The sequence below is a fragment of the Gopherus flavomarginatus genome, chromosome 19, assembly GCF_025201925.1.
Source record: "Gopherus flavomarginatus isolate rGopFla2 chromosome 19, rGopFla2.mat.asm, whole genome shotgun sequence".
Taxonomy (NCBI): Eukaryota; Metazoa; Chordata; order Testudines; family Testudinidae; genus Gopherus; species Gopherus flavomarginatus.
This window is the reverse complement of record NC_066635.1, coordinates 22,113,643-22,136,184: the sequence shown is the minus strand read 5'-3', so window position 1 is coordinate 22,136,184 and position 22,542 is coordinate 22,113,643. Positions and strand designations below refer to the sequence as shown.

The following is a 22,542-nucleotide window of genomic DNA, read 5'->3' as shown; positions in this document are numbered from 1 at the left end:
TATCCTTCTCTCAGCACCAGGGTGTCTGAATTATTATTATTTTATTGTGTGTATGATTTGTATTACTGTAGCACCTCAGAGCCCTAGTCATGGACCAGAATTCCATTGTGCTCATTGCTTTACAAACACAGGACTCACTGAAGACTTCTGGCCGGGACAATGCTGAGTTACACAAATGCCCAACCCCCTAGAATGTAGTTACAACCTTTTACTGCACACTCTGCTCCTCCGCTAAATAACTGTGTTCTGTGGGTTTTTTTTGCAGCTGATAACCTTTGATGCGGGAGGAGTGAGCGGCCACGCTAACCACATCGCCCTTTACACGGCTCTAAGGTACAATGTGCCGTACAGTCTGTTGCACGCCTTGCCAAAATGCTATTTGAAACCGAGTGCATGTGGTGCCTGTGCAAGTAAAATATTCATACTAGAGCCAAGGACTGCATGGACTCCACCGATTCACCTCAATCCCGAAATGCAGCACCCTCTGCTATTCCAGTTGTGGGAACTGCCCAAAACTCTGCCAATGCACTTGTGACCTGTGCACCCCATCTGTTCTACTTCTCCGCTCTCCACGTGTTTCTCCGCTCATGCCCTTCATTGTGGGCTTACAAGCCCCTACTCTGCTGATCCTGTTCTGGGCCCCTTCGTAGCTACACTTTCTGACGCCTAGCTTTGTGTTATGAATGCACTTTCACCAAAATATAATGCACAACTCACATCCCTTGTGCACTGATGGATTATGAAAAATGTTTGAATGGAAGAGACTCTGGCCTCTGAACTCCATCCCCTGCCATCTAGCAGGCGTGCATCTCTTTAACATCAGCGGGGCAGCCATGTTAGTCTGTGTCCACAAAAACAACGAGGAGTCCGGTGGCACCTTAAAGACTAACAGATGTATTTGGGCATAAGCTTTCGTGGGTAAAAAGAAGTGGGTTTTTTACCCTCAAAAGCTTATGCCCAAATAAATAAATCTGTTAGTCTTTAAGGTGCCACCAGACTCCTGGCTGTTTTTGTTCTCTTTAATATGTGTCTTCTCCCCAAAGACAGAGTCACTTTGTGCTCTCATTCATTTAATCCAGCAGCTCCGCAGCTACTGAGGGGTTAAGTTTTATTTTTAGTGGCTGCTGCTTCTTTCATTTTTTGTGGGGGGCAGCCTGTCTCACAGAGGAACTAGAGCATGACCACATCACTCATGGGTTCTGTGCCCTGATAAAGTTCTCACACATACAGCTTTCAGACAGCTGCAGCGCATGTGTAGTGACCTTTCACACACACTGATGTTCCTGCCTGCCACTACCCCCCATATAATTGTATGGGGAAAAAAGCAGGAAAGAGATCAAATTAACCCTCTTCCCTTCCTGTCTCCGTGTCAGCTAGTACCACGTATGGTACTTTCATTGGACTAACACAATTAGTCTTTCAAACCATGTCTTGCAGGGTCCCCCCACCACTCTTGTAGATGGAAAAGGTAAATTGGGGTGCTATTCCAATTAATTAAATGATTTTGCACCCCGTTTGACCCTGTTACTTCTGCCCCATGCCCTCCAAAGGCAGGGGTGGAGTTGGCTGCATGACCAACCCCAGGATTCTCTCATACACCAGTCTCCCAACATACAGCTTTTGTGGCTGGTCCAGTTGCTGCTATTGCATATGTGTCCAAGCCCCAGATTTGTGGATAGCTATACAATTTCAGGACTTGTGGGGAGGATTTGTTTTTCAGCAAGAAATAAAAAGCATACATTAGCGTTTTGCTTGAAATCTTCCTGTGGCGATTTTGAATGCAGCCCCAAACCAACAGAAAAGTAACTTTTTTTTTTACAGATTTCTTTTCACATAAGAATGAAGTGATGGACACAGTCCCTGTAATGGGCCCCACCCACCATCTTCCAGTGCCAGTGCTTTGGGATTCTTTGGAAGGAAGTCCTGGGAGAGTCCTCTCTTCTCCCCAGCATGCTTAAAGCTCCCATGTCCCAGGAACTCGCCCTCTCGCCAAGAGGGGCTGGATGTTTCCCATGTCTCTGTCAGAAGAGGTGGCTCCAGAAACAAACCATGGTTCCTCCCCTGTTTGCAAAGCTACATGCCCTAATGGCCCAGTGATTAAGCCACCTGCCTTATCCAAGTTTTTGCCTTTTAAATGTGTAAGTATACAAGAGTCTGCTACTGAGAAGTGTTAGTTTGACAGTGCTGGAGGCTGAAATCATTCCACAGAACAGGCATGGTGTGGACAGCAGCAGTGCAAGTTATCCCATCCGGCCCCCTGCACCAGCCTCTAAAGGATGTGAGGTTGAAGCTTCATCACCCATTCAGTCTGGGGAGACTGACAAGAACACAGCCTGTTGTAGGGGCAGGGGTGACATCTGTGGCTGATAAGACTCACCAGACTCATTTTGCATCCATCAAATGGCACTGATTGGCTTAGTTTTATAGCATGATTTCTAACATAAGAACATAAGAATGGCCATACTGGGTCAGACCAAAGGTCCATCTAGCCCAGTATCTGTCTACCGACGGTGGCCAATGCCAGGTGCCCCAGAGGGAGGTGAACCTAACAGGCAATGATCAAGTGATCTCTCTCCTGCCATCCATCTCCATCCTCTGACAAACAGAGGCTAGGGACACCATTCCTTACCCATCCTGGCTTATAGCCATTTATGGACTTAACCACTAGGAATTTATCCAGTTCTCTTTTAAACACTGTTATAGTCCCAGCCTTCACAACCTCCTCAGGCAAGGAGTTCCACAAGCTGACTGCGCACTGCATGAAGAACTTCCTTTTATTTGTTTTAAACCTGCTGCCCATTAATTTCATTTGGTGCCCCTAGTTCTTGTATTATGGGAATAAGTAAATAACTTTTCCTTATCCACTTTCTCCACATCACTCATGATTTTATATACCTCTATCATGTCCCCCCTTAGTCTCCTCTTTTCCAAGCTGAAGAGGCCTAACCTCTTTAATCTTTCCTCATATGGGACCCTCTCCAAATCTCTAATCATTTTAGTTGTCCTTTTCTGAACCTTTTCAAGTGCCACTGTATTCTGTGGCTAACTGGTGGCCACAGAGCACTTGTAGGTGGTCCATGAAGAGCTGGCTAGTCACATAACAATGGTTACTCCTGAGAGAGACAGAGCAGTGGAAAGGAGAGACAAAATGAAGAACAAAAGGAGAGAATGTGACTATTTTATTACACTGAAGCCAGCTAACAATACATTTATGCTGTCCTCATACACCGCCTCCTCCTCATAAGCTACTGCCGCAGTCGCCACAAGGATGCTTTAGGATCGGAAATGAGAGGTGGCTCCATCCCATCATGAACAAGAGGGGAGGTGACAATGAGACAAGCCTCTTTTAACATGAAGTTATTTAGCCTGTAAGTAGTTCATGGCATGCACTGTCTACTATTCTGCTGTACAGTGCCTAGTACATTGGGTTCTCGGTTGGTCCCTACACACTAGGAGGATAAACATGATTACTGATGAGATGCATGTGATGGACAAGTTTGAGAACCTGTGTTTTAGAAGTTGATGATTTGAAGCACTTTTGTTTTATAAAGATGGGGTTTTACACTGATGTCATGGATGGCATCAAGGTGATTTTGGTTTGCATGAGTCACAGGGCATTTCCATTTTAAACAGACCCTTCTGCCTAGTGAATGTGTGTTTTGTTGGCTTAAGATAAAATGGAACGTTCTGTACTGGGGTTTGCACACCCACTTCCTCCAGTGAAATCCATCTCTTCCCATTTAGAATATGAAAGAACAATCCCTTCGCTGCTAAGACCAGAGCAAACTGAGTGGAAAATAGGAGTTGCTATATTTATACACTGTGCATTATGTTGTTATAGCAACTGCATCCATAAAACTTATATCAACGATGCCACGTAGAAAGCTACATCAAGGTATCATTAGTTGAGCAATTATTGTCAATTCCATTCGGAAAAACGATCTAACTCCTCCAGTTTGCATCCAAATGGCTGTAAACTCAGCGGTGGGTTCTAAATGAAGCCCTGTGGAGATGGTATTTGGGAGCTTAGTGTTTTATCATTTATGAGCTGATAATGATGCTGTTTGAGTGTCATTGATGCTTTGTTATGGTTAAGTGCCCTTGCTTGGATCTTTTATGTGCTGTGTATGGCTGCCATGGGAGAGCTGATTTGTATTTGGGACGTGTACAAAAGAGAAGGGCATTTCCTGTCCCATGTACATTGTATTGGGATATATTCAGGTACGGGGTTTAATTAAATGCCAATTGCAAATAGGTAAAGAAAATGGCCAGTATCCAGCCAAATCCTGCAGACCTTACTCTGCAAAACTCTACAGAATTTCCTTATGACATACGAATTCCAGCTCATGCTTAGAGATACAATGTGCAAATAGCAGGTTCCTCTTCAGATGATTAGATGGATGATAGTATGTGGCACCCCACTGCTCCCTTTGTCTTGGACATCTTCCCACACTGATGGAGAGCTTGGGCCCGATTCTGATCTTACACCGGTTTTACACAACTGTGCCCCATTAATTTCAATGGCGTTACTCCTGATTTACCCCATGTAAGTGAAAACATCATGTAGCCCTGTGTTTTCCCATGTCACCCTCCTCCCCTTTCCTGGATGCCTCTTCACTCCATCCTGGAGAAGGATTTCCTGGGATGATTCATTTTGAGTGATTTAGTATCTGTCTGTGTTCTAGCTCTGAGAGTCCGAAGGAGGAATGGCTGAGGCCTGAATGTCTTCCTTCTGGTGCCGGGACCTCATGTTGCAGTCCCTCCTTGCAGAGTCAAGGTTGTTCTGTATTGTATATGTTCCAGTGTTTTTTCTAGTCTAGTTTTACTAATTCCAAGGGATGGGGAGAATCAAGGAGGTTAGAGACAGGCGTGCCATCTAAGGTCCATGCAGCCCATCTCCATGGAGCCTGGGTAAAATGGCCCCCCACTATATGTTTTTCTAGTGTTCTGTCCAGCCTGGTGTTTGCGGTCTCAAATGATTGGGCTTTCACCACTTTCCTTGGAGAGTCAGCCCACAGCTGTATTACATCATCCCGATTGCCAGCTTATAAATTCCCGTTCTGAATCTCGCCTCTTTCCTTCTGCTTCCAGCCCCTTCCTCATTCTTTATTGTGCCGAGGTTGTTCTGGTGCCTCCCCCACGAGCTGAGAGCCACAAACAATAAACTGAGCAGAAGGCACCAAATTTGTTAGTACTCAGCAAAGCTGTTTCCTTGGTAACAGTGACCATGCTTAAACAAAAATAATAGATCCCTCTGGGAATGGCCTCCCCCAGATCATTAAGATTTTAGCAGTTTGTTCATGTAGCTGATTGAAGCTGTAACCTTTCCACACTCCACCCCCACACAGTGCGGAGGCGAAGGCAGTGTGAGCAATGAAGCAGCTCCGTCATTTGTGAACTGGAAGATCCCTGGGTCACCCCTTCTCCAGATTACACTGAATTGGCGAGGCCCCATCCTTTGTTGCTGAAATATGAATGAGTGTCGATTGTATGAATGTTTTAAACTGTGCTTTGCCTACACAGTGCAGTTCAGGGTGCAGGGGAAATGCAGCTGACCAGTCCAGTTAGGGTGGGGGAGATATTTCAGACTGTAAACATTCAACATCTGGCAAATCTCTCGCTGTATGTAACATCCCTGGGACTCCTAGGAGATTGGCTGCTCTTCCTGCTCCACATCTATTTCATCAGATTAATTGGGCAGATTAGGGGACAGGAACCTAAACGGAGCCCCAGCTGTGCCTTGCATTCCCTGCTATGCTCCTGCAAACTGTATTTCCTCAGTATGCCTTAGCAGATAGCCCATTGAATACAGTGTAGAGTTCCCCACAATGGGACCTTCTTAGAGTGAAGTCATGGATTTCATGGAACAGTTTCTCTCTGAGCAGTGTCACCAACACAGCAATCTACCCACTGGGACTCTGACTATGCTTCCCTTTCAGTGGAGTTTCCTGCTCTCCAAGTTCCCTGTGAGCCAACCCCTGAAATCCTCACTCGCTTTTTACTCACTCCTTATTGACTTCAGTGGAATTTGCATGTGCTTAGGGCTGCTCAGGAGCTGGCTCATACACTTCACTGGCAGGAGTACTGACTGAATAAAAATAAGAACCTCAGAATTTGACCCAATGGAAACTGCTTAAACAATGAGGTCCTAATCTTGCAAATTGCTGAGCTATGATGTGCTAAGGGCCCTCAATTCCCCATTGATTTTAAGGGGAGCTGAGGCTGCAGGAATCTTTTAATGCAGAGAGATTTCTTGGGTTCCCTGCAGGCCTTCGGAGACTCTTTGAATCCTTTGCTGCAGGGATCCTGCTTTTCCTCCCTCCCCCAGAAGGAGATATGGAAGGTGCCTGTCTTGGAACTTGCCAGGAGCATAACAGAGAAGCACAGCCAGGGACCCGCTGTCACTTGGTAAATGGCTATAAATCGGGTTGGGGCATTCTGGTGTTCAGTGGATGAGTTTCAACTGCTTCCGTCTGTGGTTGGTCTCACTGCAGCATCACTTCAAAATAATAATAATAATTAAAGTCTCTCAGGAAACAACCCATGGAAAAAAGCTCCCAAAGGATCCCATTTGTATCTTCCCTTGTCATGACCTCATGCCAGACTCTTACATTTCACCCAAACCACAGCACGTCCAGTCTGTAAAACAACATTCCCCAAATGGCAACAGCAAAGCGCTGCAACCTCTCCCCTACTTGGAAGTGTTCCCTGGAGAGAGCTGCAGGAGGGGCGTGGGAGGGAGCTAGAAGATTGATTTGCGGGAGGAATATTTGTTAGTATATAGGGGCTTGAGTGGGAGGTAGAGCTTTGCCTCTCTCTCTCTCTCTCTCGCTTTCTCTGCAAGCACAGTTCATTCCCATCTATAGTCCTAAGAGGCATGAATGGATGAGCCTGTTGATTTCTCTGCAGCATTACAACCATGTGTACCTTACAGTAACATTGCACTGTACCTTGCCTAGCCAGTGATATAGTGTTGGCTCAGGATGGAGGTAATAAGGTCACCAGTAGAGCAGCTCTTCCAGGTGAGAGCAGAGAGGGGTTGCAGTACCAGCACTGAGGACCTTCCATGTTAATCAAAACAGAACTTGAATTTCCAGTGGTGCTTTTTCCTCCTGAACCTTTGTGTGCACAAATCCCCTATTCTGCTACTGCTGCTTTCCTTCCCTGCTGATTGTGCCTGCTGCTCTTAACTGGGGCTTCTCCAGGCAGGCTCCTTGCTGCTATAGTTTGTGGCCAGTGATGATGATTATTACTAGTCCACTCCTGGGGCAGCTCTTCTGTTTGTTACCTTAAGAATCCTGTTGGATGTTGGATGCCTTTTATTTACAGATAGTAAATGTCCTGACTGTCACTCTGGCTCTGGTGGCAGAGCAGAAAGTCCATGAGAGGAGTCTGAATAGTGGGACTTTAACGGTGGAGAGGAGGGTGACTGAAGAATTATTACAAGGATGGTTTGCTAGACTGGAAGTACCAAGAGCTGTTGTGCGATGGATCTTAGCTCTGGAGAAGGAAAGAACATTCCTGGAAGAATCTGTTTAGGGCAATGGTCTCCTGATCACTGCTTTTGAATACTGCCATGTCCTGCATTTATTTCTGGCTTGACTTTTGCTTTGAATTGCTTTGTGTATTCATCACCCAGCACTTCCTATTTTGTCTATGCCTGTGTGGCTAATCCCTTTCCTCGAAACTAACCAGTAACTAGAGATAATCATAGTTTGAAAATGACTAGAGGCACAATGTAGTTTACATACAATGTACGTTTGCCCAGGTTGATTTACACATGAAATGCACCAGTAAGAGACAATAACAATCTCTTTAAATATTACACAGGCTTAAATAACCTTTTTTTTCACCCAAATGGTCCATTTTCTATTTTGTTTTTCCTTCAACAAGAACAAGCCTAGCTATGTAACTCCTGCTGCCATCTACTGGAAATCTACAGGTCCAGCAACAAGCAGGCTGGGCCAAAATCAGTGGAGATGTAAATGGTGTTATGAGTGTAAGCTGTTGTGAGTTACACACAGAGGGGGAATGGCAAAGTTGTAGCAGGAAAAACAGTAACGTTAAAGGGGAATGAGGCTAACCACCCTCCCACTCCTTCAGTATGTGACACCCACCCGGACTTATTGATGTAAATAACACCACTGAACTGAGCCCCATCTGCTCTGTTTTCTAAAGACTTTTTTTTTCTTTTGAGAAGTCCTTCTGTGTTGGGATTGAGGCCCACTGTGGGGACAGCATGGGGGAAGCTTGCCCTGCTGTTGCCCATGCTGTCTCCGCTCTTTGGATAACTAGAAGATAACTGTCTGCAGGGCTCTCTGTAGGGCACCTCTCCCCAGAACGAAGTCACTAAACCCGCAGACTCCGTCACTGAGTGAAAAAGAGAGCAACTGCTCTGGGCAAGGCCAGAACCAGTGTCTATTCACAAGCTGGTTCGAACAATGGAAACAGAAGTGGGTTCAAACACTTGCGCTTGTGGACAGAGGGACATGATTAGATTAAATATGCAGAGTCCTGTCGACATGGGCTGGGGAAATCTGGCTAGCACTTCCCTAGCAAGTCCTCTATTCAGCATGGCTTGCTAGAGGGGTGCTACTGCTGAGCCAGTGTCCCAAGTTGTTAGAGACAGGACCCTAAAGAACAAGTGGTATTTGGTCGCTTCTTGCAGAGTTTCCTATATTGTAGGTGGGGAGAGCTTATGCCCTGCCCCACCAGCCGTCCAGCAGTGAGGCCAAGGAAAGTAGTGATGGATTAGGAGCAAATTCATTTGTGGGGAACCATACCTGCTATCTTCCAGGGTCAGTGGGAGCTGAGACATCCAGTGTCTGCTCCAGAAAGCTTATTTTAGGGGCTGCCATTGTGTGTTTTCAGCTGTGTGTGATTTAGCCCTTAGTGCTTATACATATTTAAAGAAGGATTCGAGTGGCCTCACTATATGTTCACCATGGTTTCTGTTTCAATTCACAGGTACCTGCAGTCAGAGGGGAAGTTACCTGAAGGTATGTCACACATGTTTAAACAATAGCATCAGTGACACTGCAGACATGACCTATCTATTGACTTTCATGTTCTGTCCAAGTCCCCACTGGAATAATCCACCTCTTCTTTGCAATGCAAATGAAATCTGCAGCTGAACTCCTGGTTGCTTTTTCATGCTTTTTCCTGAGCTCATGCTCCTGTGCAGTCCCTTCTTGTGGGCCTTGGCATTAGCGTGACTCAGGCTGGCCTCCCACAGGAGGTGGGTTAGGCTCAAAGGCACACTCTTCTCACCCTATGTGTTTGTCCTGTCTGGATTGTGTGACACCAGCTCTGCTTCTTGGCCTCTTGCTGTGTGCAGATGGCTGCTGTTTCCAGGCTTCTGCCTCACTCTCCAGTTCTTTTGATTTGTCTGTTTTTAGATACAATATTAGGCCTAGACATGAAGGTGAAAAGAGCTTTAGCAATGCAGACAGATGGAGAACTCTTAACTCAATAACATCATTCCTGAGAATGGTTTTATAGCCAAGTTTAAACGCAGTCCTAGCTATATTATCCTAGCTCAGGTTCACTCACCAACATGGGCAGTTATGAGAAGCATATATTAAAACTGTGCTATGGATGCTAACTGGAGGAATGGTCTGTCATACTGTTTGGCTAACAGGGGTCTCAGCAAAGGCCCCTGTCCACACTGCGGGACAGCAGTAGCCAAAGCAGAGGAGAGGAAGAGCAACATGCATCCTAACCACCCTCCTGCTGATGCTTTTACTCCATGCTACCCAATCCCAGAGCAGATCCTCAGCCCTTATCTCTCCCCAACTCCTCCCAGTGATCTGCTCTGGGAAGGAACTCATAGAGGAGTCAGCTCTGCCCCCGGGGCACGGAGATCCCCAGCCAGTCCGGTCATCCCCACCTAGCATCCAGAAACCATCCCCACTTTGCTGCCATTACCCTAATCTCAAATACTTTGTGGATGAGAAGGGTTGTGGGTGTCATAGAGAGTTGCCTCAGCTTCCCTACTGGTCAAATCAGGGGTCAGCAACCTTTCGGAAGTGGTGTGCCGAGTCTTCATTCATTCACTCTAATTTAAGGTTTTGTGTGCCGGTAATACATTTTAACGTTTTTCGAAGGTCTCTTTCTGTAAGTCTATAATATATAACTAAACTATTGTTGTATGTAAAGTAAATAAGCTTTTAAAAATGTTTAAGAAGCTTCATTTAAAATTAAATAAAATGCAGAGCCCCCCGGACCAGTGGCCAGGACCCAGGCAGTGTGAGTGCCATTAAAAATCAGCTCGCGTGCCACCTTTGGCACCCGTGCCATAGGTTGCCTACCCCTGGGTTAAAGGTCGAGGTCACCCATGTAATGGAGTGAGCGTGGGCCCAGAAGCCAGAATCTCCCACTCTTTTATCCTGACTCTGCCCCTCTGTGGCCACGGTCAGGTCACGTCCCCTGGCTGTGCCTTGAGTGTCCCATCTGCGAATGGGAATGTTCACACTGCCCTCTCCCCATGGGGGTCTGGGGGGCTATGTCCATGCAGCATTTTAAATGGGCAAAGAGCTGTGTGTGTGCTGAGTATTGCCCAGAGAGAGGTAGCTGCAAAGTGCTGGGAACAATGAAAAACAAGTGCCTACTGCCATGCTGCAAGGAGGCAAATATGTCAGACCCCATCTATGATGAACCCACTTCAACAGGCTAATGAGTTTGACTAGGCTCGGTTTAAGCATAGTTTGGCCCTGCCCTCTCATGCCAGACAGACTGTGTCTAAAACTAATCAGGATAAAACCAGCACAGATGGCGCCTCAGTTTCTCTGGCAGCGCCAGTGGGCTTCTGAAGATATGCATGAGGCTAGCTGCTCTGATTACATCACATCTTACATGACCTACAAATGCCAAAGGAGTAGGGAGCTCCCATGTTGCTGCTTACATTAAGCCTTTCCAAATATAGTTCCAGTCTCATTGAAATTCCCGGTATTTATAATTTGATCTGGCAGGCATGCAGGGCCATGCATCAGAAGGGCTTAATGAAATGAGAGTGACGTCGGGGCCTGCCTAGGCTGTCTGGAGCACAGCTAAAAAGCACACTCAGCCCAAGGAAATGGCCTGCTCCCTTGCCAGGAACTGGGACTTGTGCATGGGAGGCTAGTTTGTAGAAATTTTGGTGGTGCCCAGAACCCACCCCCCCCCAACTCTGCCCCTCAAACTCCGCCTCCACCTGCCTAAGGCTCTGGGCGGGGTTTCAGTGGGGAGGTCTGGGGTGCAGGTCTTGGGCTGGGGATTAGGGTGCAGGACGGGTGCAGGCTTTGGGAAGGAGTTTGGGTGCTGGGTGCAGGCTCCAGGCTGGGGCACGGAGTGGGTGTGCAGGAGGGGGTGAGGGCTGCAGGCTTTGGGATGGAGTTTGGGTGCAGGCTCTGGGCTGGTGGTGGGGGTGTAGAAAGGGGAGAGGGGTGCAGGCTCTGGGCTGGTGGTGGGGGTGTAGGAAGGGGTGAGGTGCAGGCTCTGGGAGGGAGTTTGGGTGCTGGGTGCAGGCTGTGGGCTAGGGCGGGATGGGTGTGCAGGAGGGGATGAGGGGTGCAGGCTTTGGGACGGAGTGTGGGTGCAGGCTCGGCTGGGGAGGTAGAAAGGGGGAGGTGGTGCACACTGGGGCAGAGGATCAGGCTGCAGGGGAATGAGGGTTGGGGCTGAGGATGAGGGGTTCATGATGCGGGGGGGGCTCAGAGCTGGGGCAGAGGCTCAGGGTGCGGGGGGATGAAGGCTCTGGCTGGAACAGAGGATTAGGGTGCAGGGGGATGAGAGCTGTGGCTGGGGATGAGGATTCGGGTGCAGGGGAATGAGGGCTCTGGCTGGGGCAGAGGATCAGGGTGCAGGGGGATGAGGGTTGGGGCTGAGGATGAGGGTTTGAGGCGTTGGAGAGGCTCAGGGCTAAGGCAGAAGAGCAGGGTAAGGGCAGCCTGCCTTGCTATTAGTAGATGGCGGGCGCTAGGACCCTGGGGCAGCAGACAGCAGTTCTGCCGGGAGCCAATCTGTGAGCAGGCAGGGACCGCGGCGGAGGGGGGACGCAGGGGGAGGGGTGGAAGGTGGAGGCCGGGACCCGCTCCAGGCAGGGATGCGATGGGGCGGGGTGGTGGGGGGAGACCCGCCGGGGCTGGCGCCCGATCCAGACAGGGCCGGGGGAGAGACCCAGCTCCAAATATTGCTGGAGCAGGGCACCTGGCCCTGAATATTCCTGGAACCCGGGCACCTCGAGCCCATATAACTCGCCACCTATGGACCTGTGTGCCATTGAACCTGTGTAAGCCCATGGAATCAAAGAGTCCACAGAAAATCATTCTGCAAATAGTCTTGCACTGTATCCCTGAGCTAGGAGGGCATTTTGGGTAGGGGTATGCAAATGAGTACCCCGAGCATCCCACTTTGCTTCCTAATTCCCATAGCGAGTGTGGCCATAGCAGGTAGCTTTTAAACTGAAGCTGTGTCTTCCCAGCTAGCTCTGAGCAAGTAGGCCTGATTCAGGAGCTGGGGACAGCTGATACACACATATCGACGGTGCAGCCTACAACCAGCTCCCAGCCAGAAAAGCCAGTGCACTAACATCTAGCAGGAGCACTGCGAGCCGCCTGTCAGAGACAGCTCTGCTAAGAGCCTACTTCATTCCAGGCACACGTGTTGCATACATTTGTTGAAACAGAAAGCCAAGCTGACTGGGCTTCAGACCTCCAGCAGCTGATCCACTAGCTAGAGAGGTCACATTAGCCCAGCCAATTGGGAAAGCAGCTGACTAACAATCTTAAATCTACCCTGGGGTCACAGTCACAACTGTCTCCTCCACAGGTCTTCACCTGAGGGTGTCAGGTGAGCAGGCCCCTCAATGGCTCTACTTGGACATTCCCTTTCTCCTACCCTGGCTGGCAGGAAGGACTTTGAGTCTCTGAGCCCTTCCCCTCTGTAGCTGGACTGTACATTCCCTACTAACATCGTTTTATCTCCTTCTCATTCAAAGTGATCTCTGCTGGTGGTGCCTCATGACCCTGGTCGGATTGCTAACGCAAACAGCTCCTTTACTTAAGGTTTAAATTGGACCGGCCTAAGCTGTTCCCGCTCTGTGCATAGAGGACTTCAGCCTGTAGGGTGGTAAACTGGCACCTTTCACCTGCACAAAATTCACTTGCAATGATTTTGCTTTCCAGTAGCAGGTAGTGAGCCCTCCCAGCTGCTAGGGATTGGGAAGCAAAGGGCAATGTGCTTGCAGATGAATTAGTATTTCTTAGAAAATACTAGGGAATGGGGGAGCATCCCAGACGTCACAGTCCATCAGTGTTTAACCCACGGCCATCCCTCTCTCCCTGACTTTGCACCTAGGAGCCCCAGAGGCTCTGCCAAGGCTTGTAAACAGCGATCCAGGAAAAGAAAAGGCCCATTGCACTATGTTTGCTTTTTGTACCCCCACTGGAAAAGGCTGAGATGCAAACAGGTGGCTGGTGGAAATGTGGAACGCCAGGGCAAGGAAGTCCATTTCAGTGGCTGTCCTCTGCCCTTCCACACAGCAGGGCATGATCCAGACCTCTCCAGCCAGAGTCACCCAGCAAGCAGATTTCTACATTTGAGCAGCCCAGAGGATCTCCTGGGTACAACCAGCAAGTTCTCCATCCACATCCCCTACTGACTGAACACAAATGGATCTGAGAGGCCAGGCTTTCACGGGTCTCCTTAATGGTGACTGCAGAATGGGTTGACACTGCTGGTTTGCGTACATGCAATGGATGTGCCTGCAGATTTTCAGGGGCACTTAAGGAGGCTCGACAAGTCCTGGAGTTAAAGAACAGTAAAACAATTCACTTCTTGGAAACAAGACATTGACTTTCTTGGAGGTAAATGAACAGAAGCCACTTTCTGCACCACCAAGTCACTTCAATCTGTATTACCATCCCCTCTCGCTGGGAGCCACCTTCACAGCATTGAGCTGAATACACTCAGCAGCCTGGAAAGCATTACACACCTTCCCTGTTGATGGGGATGACCAGTGAGATGAGCCAGACATTAAACTCAGGTCTGAAATGGGGTTTCGGCCTTATTGTCAGGTCCAGGAGAAAAGCCTAAGCCTCTGCCCCACGTTCTCACCCAGTGTTTCTCCTGCACAGCAGAGGGTCTAAGGGAAGGAGAGTGGTACAAAGTATCCCTGGCACACAGGTTTCAGGGCTTCTGGTGTCCAGTACTTCCACGTGGCCTAGTTGTAAGTTGCCTGGTAAAGACAGCAGGTCCCTGCACCAGCCACCTGCTGCAGAGAAGGTGCAGTGACCTTCAACAGGCCAGTGTTTCACTGAATTGCAGCCACTTCAACAGGAATGGACCAGGTACATGGTACAGCTTTGACGTGATGAATGTGCTGAAAGGTAGGCTTCTGAGCTTGCTGCCATCTGGTAAATTGGAGCACTAGTTTGTATCTGATGGGTGCTTTCTTCCATCTACAATTATCATTGGAGAGCGCCATCTGCTGGAAATGTCTCTTTATGACCTGGCTATTTTTCTAATGTCAATATTAACTATCGATCACCTTCTGGACAATATTTACTCTGGCTTATCTGGTAACATCCGACTTCCTCCGTCAGGTCAGAGCCTGCAGCAATGTGAACTAATGTGACACTTCTGTGAATACTCCAGATCACGTACCTTGTGTCACTCTCTATTCTAGCACCACTGGGTCAGGATGGAAACTTGCTGTTGCCCTCTGACCTGCCAGCCCTGTGCCCTTGCAGCTGCAGAAGGTAATGCTGAAAGCCATCTCTGCTCTGTCAAGCCTGCCAGTGACTAACCCCTCAGGAGATATCCAGCTGAAACCCTTCCAGAAAGAAGGCTGGGAGAGGTTAGTGCTGATCTAGTTAAATTGTGTTGGCTAAGCTTTGGTCATAATCTAAGCAAAAATCATCTAATAACCAATGACTAATGCAAAAGGAGGAACAATTACGATTATGATTATGGAGTGGAAAGGTGGGGAAAATCCCTTCACCTTTCTTTTGGAGGGAGCAAGAGGAATTGAGGGGCCTGGAGGCGGTGCTGGAAGGAGAGCTTTCCAGAAAACGTACAATGTTCTTTCACTGATGGTCTCTGATGAAATAAAAGCAAAGCTAGAAAGTGGGTTGGTGCCACTCCTAGGAATAGGCAAGGGGCAAGCATATGCACCGACTCATTTGTGAGGCTGGAGAAAGTCGGAGGTCTTGCCCTGTCTCCATTCTTTGTTCCTCGGCCCAGAATATTCCACAGCTTCCTTCTAAATGTCTTATCAGCATGTTGCTCCCCTCATTCTACACCTCAGAGACCTCTGTGTGGCTTTTCCCCCTGCCCCTCTCCAGAAATTCCACAGATAGCTCGCTCAGTGTATGCACAAGAGCTCTTGCTTTCCCACCCTGGACCTGAGACACTTTGGCAGTAGAATGGTGGGTTTCAGTGAAACTAACTTGTGCTTGATCCTATGAAATCAGTGCAAGTCAGTGTTATGCACCCCCAGCACCAGGCCCTTAGTTAGTAATATGTGTCTTTCTAGAGAACTCATAGCACAAAGGCAGCACCCCAAGCTCCCAACTACTTTATTGGGCACAGAATGACGAATGCACGTTCCCTAGGGACTTTTAGGAGGAAGGTCTCTGTTCTCTCCTTGTCTTGGAGTCAGTCAAACCTCAGCTAACTTCTTCCCTCAGAGAACAGTGAGCCACGCCTGGATTTCAGCATCATGTCCCATTTATCTGAGAACTATCAAGTTGCTTCATGTTCACTTTGTGACCCTTGTGCCCTGTGAGAACATAATGACAACGGAGAAGGACCTCAGGCCCCAACTGAAGCTGTATTAGATGTGTGATCTCGGGTTCTCCTGGAGTTAAAATGATACAGAACATAAGAACAGCTGTACCGGGTCAAACCAAAGGTCCATCTAGCCCAGTATCTGTCTACCGACAGTGGCCAATGCCAGGTGCCCCAGAGGGAGTGAACCTAACAGGCAATGATCAAGTGATCTCTCTCCTGCCATCCATCTCCATCCTCTGACAAACAGGGGCTAGGGACACCATTCTTTACCCTTCCTGGCTAATAGCCATTTATGGACTTAGCCACCATGAATTTATTCAGTTCCCTTTTAAACACTGTTATAGTCCCAGCCTTCACAACCTCCTCAGGTACGAGTTCCACAAGTTGACTGTGCGCTATGTGAAGAAGAACTTCCTTTTATTTGTTTTAAACTTCCTGCCTATTAATTTCATTTGGTGGCCCCTAGTTCTTGTATTATGGGAATAAGTAAATAACTTTTCCTTATCCACTTTCTCCACATCACTCATGATTTTATATACCTCTATCATATCCCCCCTTAGTCTCCTCTTTTCCAAGCTGAAGAGTCCTAGCCTCTTTAATCTTTCCTTGTATGGGACCCTTTCCAAACCCCTAATCATTTTAGTTGCCCTTTTCTGAACCTTTTCTAGTGCTAGAATATCTTTTGTGAGGTGAGGAGACCACATCTGTACACAGTATTCGAGATGTGGGCGTACCATTGATTTATATAAGGGCAATAATATATTCTCAGTCTTATTCTCTATCCCCTTTTTAATGATTCCTAACATCCTGTTTGCTTTTTTGACCGCTTCTGCGCACTGTGTGGACATCTTCAGAGAACTATCCACGATGACGCCAAGATCTTTTTCCTGACTCGCTGTAGCTAAATTAGCCCCCATCATATTGTATGTATAGTTGGGGTTATTTTTTCCAATGTGCATTACTTTACATTTATCCACATTAAATTTCATTTGCCATTTTGTTGCCCAATCACTTAGTTTTGTGAGATCTTTTTTAAGTTCTTCACAATCTGCTTTGGGCTTAACTATCTTGAGTAGTTTAGTATCATCTGCAAACTTTGCCACCTCACTGTTTACCTCTTTCTCCAGATAATTTATGAATAAATTGAATAGGATTGGTCCTAGGACTGACCCTTGGGGAACACCACTAGTTACCCTTCTCCATTCTGAGAATTTACCATTAATTCCTACCCATTGTTCCCTGTCTTTTAACCAGTTCTCAGTCCATGAAAGGACCTTCCCTTTTATCCCATGACAGTTTAATTTACGTAAGAGCCTTTGGTGAGGGACCTTGTCAAGGCTTTCTGGAAATCTAAGTACACTATGTCCACTGGATCCCCCTTGTCCACATGTTTGTTGACCCCTTCAAAGAACTCTAATAGATTAGCAAGACACGATTTCCCTTTACAGAAACCATGTTGACTATTGCTCAACAGTTTATGTTTTTCTATGTGTCTGACAATTTTATTCTTAACGATGGTTTCGACTAATTTGCCCGGTACTGACGTTAGACTTACCGGTCTGTAATTGCCGGGATCCCCTCTAGAGCCCTTTTTAAATATTGGCGTTACATTAGCTAACTTCCAGTCATTTGGGTACCGAAGCCGATTTAAAGGACAGGTTACAAACCTTAGTTAATAGTTCCGCAACTTCACATTTGAGTTCTTTCAGAACTCTTGGGTGAATGCCATCTGGTCCCGGTGACTTGTTAATGTTGAGTTTATCAATTAATTCCAAAACCTCCTCTAGTGACACTTCAATCTGTGACTGTTCCTCAGATTTGTCACCTACAAAAGCCAGCTCAGGTTTGGAATCTCCCTAACATCCTCAGTCGTGAAGACTGAAGCAAAGAATCCATTTAGTTTCTCTGCAACATACAGATGTTGAGACAGTTCAGGCCTCTCTTTGCACCCTCCCTTCCGCGTTTCATTCAGATTGCAGGGGCATGCTGCAGTGCATCTGATTGCAGATCCTACTATATCTATACAATGTGACTGTTCTCATCTGTCAAACTCAAAGTAATGCCTAAAGAACATAATAACGTCAGCTTCTGAAGTGTCAGAACATCTCAAGGCACTTTCCCAAAGAGCTACAATTCCTTAATGGGACCAGCAGCTGAGCTTATCAATAAATACAATTTAGCCATGAAAGAAATTTAGCAATTAACTTTTGAGTTCAAAGATTTCTTAGAATCAGGGGAAATATATGAACCATAGCTGAATCTGTTCTGCATGCTCCTTTCACCCCCTGCACGACAAACATCCAGGTGATGGGTTTTGAGCTCCTATTAACATATAATCACCTGCCTGTGTTAATATCTCATGCAATCATTGGTGGACCCTGAAAACGCTCATTTATGTAGCAAAGCATGTTGAAAATTGGACTGGATGGACAGTCAAATGAAGCTAGGGCTGCTTGTTTAACTACCTTCAAATGATACAGTGTTGGCATTCAGAGGTCCTTCCCATGCATTTCAGTGAGAACAGGACTGTGCCTAAATAAGCTCAGAAATAATTTAGATTGTCATAAAAAGGCATCCACCCTTTAAACCCAGGTATCCTTCTTGGGAATCTAAGTTTGCTCTCAGCAGAATAGCTAAGACGCAAACAGAATTGAATGGAAATTCACATGGCACAAAAGTAGGTTCTGACAGAATTTGAACTCCTGGTGGGCTGTCGCACAGGAGGCTGGGAGCTTTGCCTACTGTCGTGATGCTGTGAGCTTGTAATCATCTTGTTGTTTTGCATTCTTTCTCCTGTTGCTCTGCTCAGGGTGCCAGGTCCTTACACTCAAGTCAGTAAACCTCCTCCGGAAGTATATCTCCATCCTGGATGTGCCCATTAGCTGCCTCCAGTCCCAGGATGTTCTCTTTATACTAACCAAGGAGGAGTCTGAACAAGCCAAGGTGAGATGCATTTTTCCTGCCCAGCCTGTTTGAGCATTTCAGAATCATTGTGAGGGCTTCAACCAAAAGTGCCTCATGCATGTAGAACTTAAAAATATATATACTGCACATGGAGTGTAACTGGCACATTTCAGACAGTCATAAGAATGGCCATACTGGGTCAGACCAAAGGTCCATCTAGTCCAGTATCCTGTCTACTGACAGTGGCCAATGCCAGGTGCCCCAGAGGGAATGAACAGAACAAGTAATCATCAAGTGATCCATCCCCTGCCGCCCATTCCCAGCTTCTGGCAAACAGACGCTAGGGACACCATTCCTGCCAATCCTGGCTAAAAGCCATTGATGGACCTATCCTCCATTCATTTAACTAGTTCTTTGATTTATGATTTATTTATAATCAGTCTTTGATTTATGAAGCATCAGTGGATTTGCTTCTAGGAATATTTACTTGTCAAGACAAGTTGCTTTGTATGCCATTCAGATGATGGGATTGGGCAGATTTGCAGCTCTTAGACCCTGGGTGGTCAGAGTGCGCTCTTATATTTGATAGTGATGTGGACTGTGGACAGTACAGTTCCCAGCATGCAGGATTCTATCTTGATATGCTCTCTGTGTTGTATGACTACTTGTGGCAGCAGGCTTTTAGCAAGTTTCCCTGTTTTTTGGGCACACTTTGGGTTATTCTGCTGTGTGAAATCTCTCTACATTCTAGTCAAGAAACCTCTTATCACCATATGATTAGAGCTCCCGCCACAGTATATTAAAGTAAACATTACAGAGCAAACAGTGCTCCTAATCGACAAGTAACACTCATAGCACTGTTGTATTTGTGAGGGTAGTAACAGAAAGTTCCAAGTACAAAAAGTCCTCTGATATTTCAAGCCACAGTGGCTAGAACCTTGAATCTGACCTTCCTACTGAAACTTACTTTCCAAGTGGCATGTCATAAATATATGAAATGGGCCTCAACTAGAACTTCTGGTCATATGCAACCACTTGAAAATAGCCCCAGTGATTCCAGTATAGCATTGTTTGAGTTTAGTCAGAATCCCACCGCTGCTAAGCTGTGTTTGTGCTGGTCCTTTGATGGGTCACTGAAGACAGATTTCACTGTATATCTAATAGAGAACTTTACAGAAAGCCCTGAAAGCTGTCTTCCGAATGGGTTTGGAAGGTATAATGTTTTCTTGCATATTTTTATCTTTCTAGAGAGCCATGCGGTGCCATCACAGCCAGCTTCTCTGGTTCCGCCACACCTATATCCTGTTCTCACGCTTCATGGTGATCAATTCACTTTGCCTTCTGTAAAGGAAAGGAGAATCATACACACTTCCAGGGGCATTCAGAGACCAGAGAAGGGAAACAAAGAAAAGAGAGGCTCTGCCTGACCAAGCACTATTGAAAGCTCTTGCTTCTTTAATGTCTCAAGAAGAGGACAGAATTCCACCTTCTGGGTTCCCTGCAGCCTTTCAGATTGAAACATACAGTATTTACATCCTTCTAGGTGTCCTTTGCCTGACAGCCTGGGTTCAAACAATTACTGAACTCCCATTGTAATAGCACAACTGGTCTTAGAACCACCAGCAAATCAGATTGATCTGAGTCTAATTAGTAGTGAAGTAGAATTTTGGAGGTGTTTAGGATACAGCATGTATTGTATGTGCTTTTACAATGGGTTTCCCCAGGGAGACCAGGACCAGATGACCACCTGGTGATTCCTGCTTTTTATCCATTTCCCTCTGCTGTAAAGATCAGGCATCAGGAGTGACTTGTCTAAGGACACACATTGTCCCTTGGGGTTTGAACCAGGATCCTCACAGCCCTCAGGCTGTAACACTGAACCACACAGACCTGCCTGTCAGTCAGCCAGTTCCTGCTAATGGAGGGCTGGTTTCTTGACTTTAAAATGCCAAAATTTTAGGGATAAAATATTAAAAATTATACAGACTAATATAATTGCACTGAACTCTTATTGTTCTTTCCATCTCGACCCTCTAAGCCACCCTGTGATACGAGCTTTACTCTGCTGGACCGTACCTCGTGAAACACTAATATTTATTCCTGCTTCCAAACAAAGTCTTTGAGATCCGCTGAACCTAAGCTGTTCTTCACCAGGATGTGCGGGGTGTACGAATGAAGTTACAAGTGAGAGGGCGCCAGCCAGTTCTTTGAGAGAATAAATATGTAGACATAAAAATTCCAGATGCACCATTTGAAAACCTGCCCCCTTCCTCTTAGTTGCCAGGAGGAAGTGTTGGGTTCTGGGTTTTGCAACCCACAGATTCAGCAGGAAAGTTACAGAGAGGCCAATTTTAAAATATTGACTTGTAATTTTTAAGTCTACATAGATTTTAGTAATAATTGGAATCTTAAAGGAGGACTTCACACTGGAGCAAACTAAATAATACTCAGCATTTACATAGCGCTTTGCACTCATCATCGAGTTACTCTTCATCGCACCTGTGGGAGATAGGGATATAAAGACTATAAACCCCAGTGGAAAGATGAGATAAGCAGCTTGCCCAAGGACACAGAGCAAGTCGTTGCACTGCTAGGATCAGAGCTCAAATTACTGACTCCTAATTCCTTACTCAAATCACAACACCCTCCCAAACATAGCTATTAAAAAGATACTAGGGCAGAACTGTACTCTCAGTACGTAAGCACACAGCTAGGGTTGCCAACTTTCTAATTGCACAAAGCCGAACACCCCTGTCCCGCCCCATGACCCACCCCCGCTCACTCCATCCCCCCTCCATTGCTCACTCTCCCCCACCCTCACTCTCACCGGGCTGGGGCATGGGGTTGGGGTAGGGGGGGAGGGCTCTGGCTCTGGCTGGGGGTACAGGCTTTGGGGTGAGGCCGATGACAGGGTTGGGGTGCAGGAAGGGGCTCTGGGCTGGAACAGGGGGTTGGGGTGCAAGTGTGGGTGAAGACCGGCTGGGGGTGCAGGCTTTGAGGTGGGGCTGAGGATGAGGGGTTTGGGGTGGAAGAGGGGGCACAGGCTTCAGCTGGAGCTGTGGGCTCTGGGGTAGGGCTTGGGATGAGGGGTTTGGGGTGCAGAAGGGGGCTCAGGGCTGGGGTATGGTGTTGGGGGGGTAAAGGTATAGGCTTCAGGAGGGAGTTTGGGTGCAGGAGGGGACTCCAGGCTGGGGCAGGGGGTTCGGGGTGCTGAGTCCCGGCAGTGCTTACTGCGGCTCCCAGGAAGCAGCTGCCAGGTCCCTACATCCCCTCGGCACATAGGCGACCAGGGAGGTTCCACGTGCTGCCCTCAAGCCCACACCCGCATCTCCCATTGGTTGCAGTTCCTGGCCAATGGGAGCTGCGGAGCCAGCACTAGGCAACCCTACACACAGCTATCTTTAAGTCCATGAGTCAGACCATCCTTATTCAACAGAGCACTTAAGCACATATGCATTCTATGGCACTACTCTTGTGTTGAAAGTTAAACACGTACATAAGAACGTGCTCAACTGGAGCCTGTAATGCCAGCATCAGCCTGGTATAGCTCTGAATCCAGAGTAACTTCAGTGAAATCTAGGGAGAGACGAGTGTAAGAGCAGAATTTTTCCCTGGGTAAGGAGATGTTATTTCATGTAGTACGGTTGTGTAAACCAGAGGTTCTCACCCTTTTTCTTTCTGAGGCCCTCCCAGCATGCTATGAAAACTCCACATCCCATCTGTGCCACAAAGGCTTGTTTTCTGCATATAAAAGCCGGGGCCAACATTAAAGGGTAGCCAGCAGAGCAACTGCCTGGGGCCCTGTGCCACACGGCATCCTGTGAAGCTAAGTTGCTCAGGCTTTGGCAGGGCTTAGGCTTTCTGCCC

General features: G+C 47.2%; 1 protein-coding gene across 9 annotated transcripts in view; it reads left to right on the top strand.

The window, feature by feature from the left end:
- The window catches only part of PIGL (phosphatidylinositol glycan anchor biosynthesis class L), an 88,747-nt gene extending 68,077 nt beyond the window's left edge, over window positions 1–20,670 (top strand). Inside the window, exons 4-8 of one of the 9 annotated variants that reach the window (XR_007770350.1) lie at window positions 266–333; window positions 4,686–4,777; window positions 8,968–8,999; window positions 14,666–14,836; window positions 18,581–18,678. Coding sequence is in view for 8 of the 9 variants with exons in the window: in XM_050929024.1 (XP_050784981.1) it covers window positions 266–333; window positions 8,968–8,999; window positions 18,581–18,714; window positions 19,924–20,022 (333 nt within the window). In the remaining variant the exon portion in view is untranslated. Of the gene's footprint in view, window positions 1–265; window positions 334–4,685; window positions 4,778–6,268; window positions 6,409–8,967; window positions 9,000–14,665; window positions 14,837–18,580; window positions 18,715–19,923 lie in introns of those variants that run through there. The other 8 variants (XM_050929027.1, XM_050929026.1, XM_050929029.1 and 5 more) reach the window with 8 other exon arrangements.
- Window positions 20,671–22,542: the final 1,872 nt, after the last annotated feature.